The 10,960-nt window shown below is 33.3% G+C and overlaps 1 protein-coding gene across 2 annotated transcripts in view; it reads right to left on the bottom strand.

Moving 5' to 3' along the window:
• Positions 1-1,661: 1,661 nt before the first annotated feature.
• The window catches only part of SHOC2 (SHOC2 leucine-rich repeat scaffold protein), a 51,299-nt gene continuing 42,000 nt past the window's right edge, over positions 1,662-10,960 (bottom strand). For both annotated transcript variants that reach the window (XM_006778708.2, XM_006778707.2), the window contains exons 6-9: positions 7,474-7,596; positions 5,851-5,988; positions 5,401-5,518; positions 1,662-3,742 (exon numbers count right to left, since the gene is read on the bottom strand). In XM_006778708.2, the coding sequence (XP_006778771.1) occupies positions 3,534-3,742; positions 5,401-5,518; positions 5,851-5,988; positions 7,474-7,596 (588 nt within the window). In that variant the 3' untranslated portion in view covers positions 1,662-3,533. The remainder of the gene's footprint in view (positions 3,743-5,400; positions 5,519-5,850; positions 5,989-7,473; positions 7,597-10,960) is intronic.

The following is a 10,960-nucleotide window of genomic DNA, read 5'->3' as shown; positions in this document are numbered from 1 at the left end:
AAATGTTTCCTTAGTGTTAACACGTTTAGAAGACATTCTATTCAATAACAAAGTATTGATATCTATTTTATTAAACATTCTCATAATACTTTATTAATCTAAGAGTATTCCAAATCAATGTCACAACTCTGCAGATTCAAATTCTTAAAATATTGTAACATTTCCAATTGCCCCAACTGGCTCTCTATGGCTAAAATAACCAGAATAAAGCAAGAAAAAAGTTTTAGATATTTGGTATACTACCTTATCCTCTAGTATAGGCAGAAGGAAACCTTTCCTTACAAGTTATTCATTTTAAATTTGAAAATTTCAGGAATTTACTCTTCTGCTTATTTTTGGATTGTGACATTTGCTTTCATCTAATCTTAATCATGCAAGAGTAACCGTATATCCTGATTTTCCAGAGACAGTTCTGATGTACAGCTGTTGGCCCAATATAATGATTGGTAGCACCCTCTTTCCATTTCAAAGTGTCCCATTTAATATACTTAAACCACTACCCATTCTTATTGATGAACAATTACAAATGCTGCAAGCTGAAATCTGGATTCAGTACACATGGCTTAGCAATAACTGAGATGAAAAGTAAAAGTTATAAAAAATGTTATCACAGAAAGACTAAATTGTGATGTATAACAGCTTGTCCATTTTTAATGATTCAGACTTGATAAATTAGAAATATGTAATCACATTTTTAGAACTCATTCCAATGGCATCACCCACCTTTTAATATAAGTACAAATAAATTTTTGTGTTTTTTCTCCAAGAGTTTTTATTTTCTACTGCTTTCATTTGTATCTATCAAGTTTCTAAATTAGTTAGCATCTCCCTCTTCTTTCTGTATGAAATAATCATTTGGAATTTTAAAAGTATTAAACTACCACAAAAAGACTGTTTGACAGTTGCTGTTTTGCTACTATACAGGATGGGGCAAAAGTAGGTTTATAGCTGTGAGTACATGAAACACTTTATTCTAGTATTATTATTTACTAATTATTGTATTATCTTCCATACAAACTGTAAACCTACTTTTGCCCCACCCTGCATATCAACAAAAAGCAAAGTTTAGAGCAATGTAACATTCTATGACTTTTTTTTTTAATTTACTGAGCCTCATGAAAAGACTAAATCCTTTCTTTAAAAGAAAAATTTTGGATATACAGGAAAAGTATTAGCTCACACATAGTCAACAATATCCCTTACATTCTATTTAAATATTAAATATTTTGATTTCACAAGGATAGCCCAATTAGAGTCCACGTTAGTTTTTTGTTAGAAGTAATGAAATTCATGGGCTCTTACAATGTGGAAGCCATACCCAAAACATATGTTTTATGCTTCTTAAAAAATTTTATAACTCCTCAGCTATATATGATTTGTCTATAACATCACTTCTACTAGTACATGTAAGAGTTTGATCATTCTGTATTTGTTATGGACCAATATACTAGTAAATGAAGGTAGGGTAACCAAAATGCTTAAAAAACAGTATCTATTTTCCTTGTAAAGAAATAATACCTCCCCCTTCCCCCACCCCACCCCCACCTCCAAATAAAGACATTAGGATGCTACTCCCTTTAAAGTTCAAGTTCCACCATCAAAATACATAAGCACCCCGGATATAAAATTTTTAAAAACCACACATACACACAAGCTCTAGGTAGAGCTGTAATAAACAAATTCCTTTTATAAACAAAATTTTAATTGAAAAGCCACAGTAGATGGGGGGAAAAGAAGAAAGGATATTACTTGGTAAAATCCAGTGACATCTACAATAGTTTTACAGCACATTGAAGCATTCTAGGGTTTTATATCTTCACCTGCCTTCCATTTCTTAGTTGCTCCTTAAAAATTTGCCAATTACGAATATAGGTTCCACCTCAAACTTAGTCCTGATTTTGAGCACCAGGAAAAGCAAAACAACACTCCAAATTTATATCATAATATCATGGCCTTATTTCAAAAATGGTTTTCTTTAAAACACAATGCCCATCTAACTGGAAATAAAAAAAGAAATCCAAGCAGCAATATGTAATTACACATATAGTTATTCTTTATATAGGATGTGTTTTTTAGAATGATACCTAGAATGCACTTACTCTGTCTCTTCAAAAATTAAACTGACTTAGACTGACACTATCAAAAGTAAAAGTACTGTATAAGGGGCACGCATTTACAACACTGCCAGACTAAAAGCAGTAAAGCAAAGAAAACACATCAAAGAGCACAGGCACATCTTACATAACTCCCACTGAACTACCAATGGCTTCTATGCAATATGCCTCTACTCCATAACTATATTAACAACTACCAGGAAAGGAAAGATAATATTAAAATCAATGGTACTGAACTGAATTGTGTGAAGCCAGTGCCCCACATGTGGGGAAAAGTGCATTTAGTTCAGCAGCAATAGAGCACAGTGTGAAGATATTGTGCTTAGACACAGATATTCCAGAACTGAAAGATGTACAAGGCAAGTCAAGATATAAAACCATAGTACACTGTTAAATAACCTTGAAACATACATATATTGCAGTGTTCAAAGAAAAACATTCATTTTCATTGTACAAGGCTAGGGAGAAATTCTTAAAGTTACCTACTGTAGTTTATGATATAATAAATACATATCTATATAGCATTGTATATACATATATAGTATGTGTGTGTGTGTATATTTTTTTGCCGAATTTTTCTTATTTTTTGTGGACCTGCAAGTTTCAGGAATGAAAACTCCTTTGCACTACAAGTTTCTGTTCCCCCAAACTTAAGAAAAGATATTTATACTAGAAAAAGTCTCAATACCCTCCTCCCCCACAACCGAAAGACTCAATTCAAATATTTTGCTTCACAATTGATCTGAGAATCACAATTACAGGAATTCTAGAATTTTGACTATCTTTTCACTTTGCCAGTTGTTTCAAAAAAGTAAGTATCTTTTATATTTAAACCAGCTGATGCAAATTCTTTGCAGAGGATATAAACTCTAGATTTGACTGATTAAAACAGAGCAAATCAAAACAGTAACAACAAAAAATCCAGTGATTTACTCTGACTGTAAACAATATATAAAATTTAAATCTCAAATTTCAAAATAAGTTAAAGAAAAAATTCTACCATCAGGGCCTATAATATTATAAAGATCTGACAACTGGTAAGGGGAAAATATGTATGAAAAGTTGCAACAAAATTATTTGCCCATTATTTTTGCTAAGAGAAAGTATATCTAACTGTACTACCTCTGCCCCTTAAATTTAATAAATTCATAATTTGTTTACAAATGTCTTGAGCAAACTGGCATATTACACAATAGGAAAACATCCATCAAGTTCAGCAAAGAAAACTTATATAAGCCTTTTGTACAGAATTTTTAAAAAAATCTAAATGGCTATGATTCCTCTATTAGCAGAAACACATAATGCAGACTTTATAAATCTGCCAAATATATCAATATCTACATAAATAGACACAGATATAGATATGAAACGTTAATGGCAGTCTATTTGTGAACAGTGTGTGGGACCAGCAGATTTGTATCAGACCATGGCACGATATGGACCCTGCATCTTTAAGAACTGAATGATGAAAGAAGGACCCCCAGCAACAATCTGAGGTGGAAGGTGACTGAGTGGACAGTTCTCAATACTCATGATTGAAAGCTTGCTGCAAAGAGCCAGCTCAAAGGGAAGGCTATGCAGGTTGGGGTTGTCATTCAAATACAGTTCTTCTAGGTTCTCCAGTGTACCTGTTTAAAAAAAGAAAAAAATCAAATCAATTACTATTTTTTTAAAAATTAGTTACTGCTAAAATAAATTCAATGGCATGATGCTGTCCTGAGCATTACATGTACTGAAATACCTATTTCCTTACTTTCTTCTCCTCATTTTAAAACTCTCTACAACTGTGAGTCTCAAGCTTTACTACATGTTCAAATCAACTGGGGAAATGTGGAAAACGCCAATATCCAGGTCACACTGTCCATATCAGTTAAATTAGAACCTTCCTTTTTGGCTGGTTTTCAAGGTTGGAGAGGTTTTTGTGTTTTGTTTTGTTTTGAACTCCAGAGATAAGTCTATTGTATAGTCAATGCCTGTAATCATTTTCTGTTGTAGACAATGTGCCAATCTCTCGTATTAATTTCTCATGTGGAAAAGTATTTGTTAGTTTGTATAAATCTTTCACTAAGGCATCACATATTTTTTTAAATATTTTTATTAATTTCAGAGAGGAAGGGAGAGGAAAAGAGGGAGAGGGAGAGAAAAAGAGGGAGGGTGGGGAGAGAGAGGGAGGGAGACCAATGATTAGAGAGAATCACTGATCGGCTGCCTCCTACATGTCCCCTTACTGGGGACTGAGCCAGCAACCTAGGCATGTGCCCGGAAGGGGAATGAAACTGTGATCTCCTGGTTCATAGGCTGATGCTCCACCACTGAACCACACCAGTCAGGCATCACATATTTAAAAGTAAGCCAAAAATCAATTTATATAATATTTTTAATTTTTTTCTTAGACTTGGGATACTCATACTTTCTAGGCAAATGTTTAAAGCAACTGCATGAGGCCAGCTGCATAAATACACTAGAAATAAAGGTGTAAAGTTGCCTCATGTGCTGCCAATTTTTCAGCTTCAAAATTTGTGATATTAGATAGTGGTATGTAGAAGAATAAAAATAATGGCTACCGAGTAATAGATTTGTTTACACTTAATAGTTTATTTAATATTCAGAGAATGCTATGAGAAGTTACTATTATTATCCTTATTTTACAAGCAGAAAACTTGAGACTTAGGGTTCCCCTACCTTATCCAAAGCCATAAAGCCAAATTTTGAGTTGTCTATTTTACTTCAAAACAATTCTTCACCACTAATCTATAGTGCCTATGGAACAGCATGATATAGATGGGAGAGATAATATATGAAATTACTAATTTAAAAACTACTTTGTGACCTCAATCAACTCTCTTCATAAAATGGGATTACAACTTGCACTGCCTCAAATTCAAGATGGTTATGTTAACAGATATTTAAAAAACTTAGAAAATTCTAAAGTATTCTCAAATATTAATATCAAATATTATTATTAATTCTAAAGCCTCATAAGGAAATGTTCTTTTGGCATAGACATTACAAGTTTAAAGCAAGCCTGTGTAATTTTGAAATTAAGGTTATATCTATTAGAACATAAGTATGCTAAAACTTTCTCAAACACAATATTACTCCTATGAAGAAAACTAACCAAAACCAACCAACCAACCAACCAGCTACTGGTGCTTTATTAAAAAACAAAAACACCTTAAGCCTGCTGGAACCTCAGTTGACAAAAATAGATTTGTCATAATTATCTGAAATACTACTTAAAAGAGCAAATTATTAGTACAGAGTCAAGCATCCAAAGGTTTCATACCAATTTCCTCAGGAAGATGAGTAAGTAGATTCTCTCCAAGGCCTAGATGTGTGAGATTGGTAAGGTGACCAATGCCCCTGGGAAGAGTGGTCAACTGGTTGTTTGTCAAGACTAATTTCTGAAAGATCAATGTAAGAAAAGATGGTTACATGTATATTTCCAACAACTGATGTAAATTTAGAACTATACATCTACTAAACCAATAGCATAAACAAATAGAGAAATTAGATCGGACAGGACAAGAATTAATGTTTTTCTTTCAAAAAATATCATTTGTTAGGAAGACAAAAGCAAACACGTTAAATGAACATAAAACTCAGCTCTAAAGCTATAATAGGAAAATTTATCTGGTCCAAGAAGTAGATCAAATTCTTAAGAAAAATGAGCAATTTGGAATATATCCAAAAGCTTTAATCATGTAACTATAAAATCATTATAGTAATGTTTTACCTGTAAATCCTTAAGATAAGCAATTTCATTTGGCAAGGATTCCAATTTGTTCTCCTCTAGATCCAGCTCTCTTAACTTCCTAAGGTTTCCAAGACCATGGGGAAGCTTCTTTAGAAGATTGTTTGATAATATCAGAACCTAGGGAGAAATTATTGATAGCATTTGGCAACTCATAAAATGGAATTATACATTACCACTGTGTGGCCTAAAATTTATTAAGCAATGCTAATTTTCTAAACACTGAGTATTAAGAACAATGTTCAAGTAAATCACAGAAAATACTTAACTTACTATTCTAAAAAAAATCACCGTAGTTATTTGAAAAATAGATTTTATTTGATTAAGTCTAAACTAATGTAAGCAAAAGAATTTAACTTTAAATTGAAAATGTATATAATTATTAACTTAAAAATATACAATTACTTACAGCAAGATTCATATAGTTAATGGTACTTTGCTACTAAATAAGTTACAAATGTTTAATAGGAAACCAGTTATTAATTCAAACCTCTTACAACCCATCATTTAAGGAAGGTAACAACTGACTTCTAAACTACTTATATCTATCCACCACAGTTATTATTTGTGGTATACTTATTTACATTGCAAGATATCCAGCAATATACTGAAGAGGGGGGAAAAGGTTGAAGAAGGTAGTCCTTGTTCTCAGAGAAGTTACAATAGGGATGTGGGGAAACAATACTGGGTATGGGGATAGTGAAAAGGAAACTAAAAGGAAAAATCTACATAAGGTTCTGGTTGATTTTTTATGCAAACGTATTTTCTTCAAAGTTATACTATCCACAATAAAATAAACATATACAATTAGACCAAGAAAATAATCATAATAGCAATTATCATTTACTGAGTTTACTATTTGCAGGGCACTATACTGAATGCATCAACTACAACCTTACAAGAAAAATACTACATATTATCCCCATTTCATAGGTGAGGAAACCGACACTTGGGAAATTTAAATCCATAAATACAGAGAGATAAAAGTGAAATTGTACTCAGATCTGTTTGGCTTCAAAGCTCATGCTTTTAACCATTATACCATACTTCAGCAGTTCTCAACCTACCATTGACAATAAGTGAAATATATGTCAATGATTCACTATTTTTTTCCTATGGTGGGTCGCGACCATAGGAAAACACATATAGCATATCAGATATTTCCAACAAAGAAAATAATCTATTTAAATAGTAAATAAAAGAGTAGGTGGGTAATTAGAATGGAAAAGTAGGCCAGAATTGCATAAAGGGTTCTAAATGCCAGTCTGAGGAATCCATAATTATTTTGATAGACAATGGTGCAGAGTTCTTAAACAATTAAGGGGGGAAATGTTGTAAAAAATGCTTTTAAAATGCTAATTCTTAGAAAACTTTTATTTCAAAGATACTTTCCTACCAACTTTCAGTGGGCAAGAGTCATTCAGAAGCATTGACCCAGATTAAGTCAACACTTCATCATCCTAATGGGGTTGTATGTTTAAGAGAGTCTAACATTTCTAATTATGATCTTCACTCAAATAGAAATTGCTTATTTTAATTGGAAACTTTATAAGTGAGATAACTGTAGAAGGATCTAATGAGTTCTAAATGCTCTTTTATACACACCTCAAGAGAAACAAGACCAGACACATCCTCAGGGATCTTTGTGAGCTGATTAGTGGCTAAATTCAATTCTACCATACTGGTCCAAGTTCCAAAATCCAAAGGAAGTGATGTCAACTGATTGTCCTAACAAAGACAAAAAGAAGCATCTAAAGTATAACCATAAAAACAAAGTTCCATATATACTACCTGATGGAAAGAGAATTCTTAAGCAGAAAACTTATTCCCTTTTCTCGATAACAAATAAAGAAAGAATAAAAAGCAACAAAAACTCTAAGCCTTCAAACTTTTTCATACAGTAGTTAGGTTTTTGTTTTGAGGTAAAATTGGAAGTTTGTTCCCTATGTGATTATCTGTATTGGATATAGAAAAAAATATGCCATATAAACCAATACAAGATTTCAACGGTCCCAGTGATAAATATGATGTTTTCCCCATTTTACAATAATGTACAGAAATCACTGAATAAAATGTGGATGCTCATGAACACAACGAAAGAATAAACATCTAATTAGGGCCTACAAGGAAACCAGATAACCTCAGCAATTCTAGAAATGCTGAGCAATAAAGTACAAGAGGGAAAAAGTCTTAATAAGACAGCAAATTAAATCATTAAATATTAATTAAGTATCCACAATTTTACTTTAAAAGTCCAAAAGAAAAGATGACAAAAAATATTTATCACTGAATTAAAAACAAGTGATGAAATAGTATGATGCTAATTTTAAAAATTAGATGTAGCTATACACAGAAAATAAGTGAAATATATGTCAATGATTCACTATTTTTTTCTGCTTCCTCATATTCATTTATGAAACACATTTTTATCAATAACAACTCTTACCACACTGTCGTGTGTTGGGGGGATTGGTATTGAGAACAGACCATCAGTCCGCTCTCTCTACCCTGTCCCAGTTGGGTATCAATGATATATGTATGCCAATATGTTACCAGAGATCCTACCTCTCATTGGTGAATCATTTTATGTCCTTTTTGTTCATCTGTATTTTAAAAAATATTTTTTGCAATATACAATGATTATTTTACATAAAACTATCCATAAGAGAAATCCCAAGTAGTAAACATTCATTTGAAAACCAAGTTTTTCTTTTAATATTTTAACTTATTACCTATTAATTATAACATTTAAACTTATGACCTATTGATGCCCAAACTACTGATAGTTAATAGAATGATAAAACATTTTCATTTAAAAAACTTACTACTGTGCTAATATAAGCAAGAAAATGTCAGGTTTTATTTGACTTCTTTCAAGAAAAACTTTTGCTACACATGTTATAATTTTGAAGGAAAATTAGGACAAAGCTCTATGCAAAGTTTTATTATTTCACAGAAAACAGGCTTTCCCAAGCTAACATATTAATGTCATATACATAAAAATGTAGAATCAAATGCAAAAACTAATGAACACCTACCTGGACTGTTGTGTTCTAAACCTCTTATTACAAACTGAACAAACTGAACATCAGATTAAAGCCATTACCACTGCTAACTCTCATATAACCAGACTGGATAACAATAACTTACACCTGCTTAAGACTGTAAGATGATTTTGAATTTCCACTAGTTCATTTATTATATACTTCCAAAGAATTATCATAAAAAATACATATATTTATGAACAAGTATAGACAGAATTGAGACTGTAGTTGAAAGAACCACATTTATGTTGAAATGGTTCATCAAAGACAAAAGGATGTATTATGACACAACAGAAAGAACACTGTAACTGAAGCTTGAAATATAGGTTCCCTGAATTCCTACCTCAGCCATGAATTAATTATGTGGCCAATTTATTGATCTCCTCTGGCCCTAAAGTTTGTTCACTACAAATTAGATCACTGAACAAATCATTTTTCATTTCTTTCCTCCTTTTGTAATAAACTTTTTTCCTTATTACAAATGTAAAACTCATTCACTGTAGAGAATATAGATAAGCAAAAAGAAACTAAAGATGCCCATAAATAATTCTGATATTCAAAGATAAACACTGTATTTGTTATCTACACTGGCTAATATATACATGTATATAAATCTATAACTATTTCATATATAATTAAGCACATTAAAAACAGCTTTTAAAAATATGTGTGGAAAGTCCTGCATGCTTTAACTTTTTGTACTTAATAAATTGAGAATACTTCAACTGGTATTTACTATTAAACTAGAGTATTATTTTTAATGGCTTCATAGTATTCTATTAAAGATACAGAGACATACCTGAGAGATATTGAGGGTTTGTTTCCAGACCACAATAAAGTAAGTAACGCTTTAGTGAGTCACATGTATCTTTTTTGTTTCCTAGTGTACAACAAAATTATGTTTACACTATACTGTAGTCTATTAAGTGTGCAATAGCACTATGTCTATAAAACAATGTACATACCTTAATTTAAAAATACTACTAAAAAATGCTAAGCAAAATTTGGGTCTTCAGCAAGTGATATAGTCTTTTTGCTGGTAGAGGGTCTTAGCTAAATGCTGATTGTAAAGGTGATGGCTGCTGAAGCTTGGTGTGGCTGTGGCAATATCTTTAAATAAGAGCAATGAAGTCTGCACATCAATGAACTCTTCCTTTCATAAAGGACTAGAGGCCTAGTGCACAGAATTCATGCACTGAGGCAGGTAGTGTGTGTGTGTGTGTGGGGGGGGGGTCCTCAGCTCAGCCTGTGCCCTCTCGCAGTCTAGGAGCCCTTACTCCTTACCGCCTGCCTGCTCGCTGCTCCTTACCCATCAGCTCACTGCTCCTTAACACTGCCAAGGAGGCAGGAGAGGCTCCCATCACCACCGCTGCACTCGCCAGCTGTGAGCCCGGCTTCTGGCTGAGCGGCGCTCCCCCTGTGGGAGCACACTGACCCCAGGAGGCAGACCCTGCATTGATCGTCTGCCCCCTGGTGCTCAGTGCGCATCACAGCGACAGGTCGTTCTGGTCATTCGGCCGTAATGGTTGCTTAGGCCTTTATTATATAGATTTCTGCAGCCTCCCTACTACCTCTCTCAGCCTTCAAAGAATTGAAGAGCTGCCCTAACCACTTTGGCTCAGGGATAGAGCGTCGGCCTGCGGACTGAAAGGTCCCAGGTTCGATTCCAGCCAAGGGCATGTACCTTGGTTGTGGGCACATCCCCAGTAGGGAGTGTGAAGGAGGCAGCTGATCAACGTTCCTCTCTCATCAATGTTTCTAACTCTCTATACCTCTCCCTTCCTCTCTGTAAAAAATCAATAAAATATATTTTAAAAAAAAAGAATTGAAGAGTTAGGGTCTTGCTCTGAATCTGGCTTTAAGCTTAAGGGAATGTTGTGGGTGGTTTGATCTTCTATCCAGACCACTGAAACTTTCTCCACTTCAGCAATAAGGCTGTTTTGTTTTCTTAACATTCGTGTTTTCACTGGAGTAGCACCTTTAATTTCCTTCAAGAACTTTTCCTTTGTAGTCACAACTCAACTGGCACAAGAAGCCTAACTTACAGC

Source organism: Myotis davidii, unplaced genomic scaffold (assembly GCF_000327345.1).
Source record: "Myotis davidii unplaced genomic scaffold, ASM32734v1 scaffold107, whole genome shotgun sequence".
Lineage (NCBI taxonomy): Eukaryota > Metazoa > Chordata > Mammalia > Chiroptera > Vespertilionidae > Myotis > Myotis davidii.
This window is presented reverse-complemented; position numbering and strand designations above follow the sequence as displayed.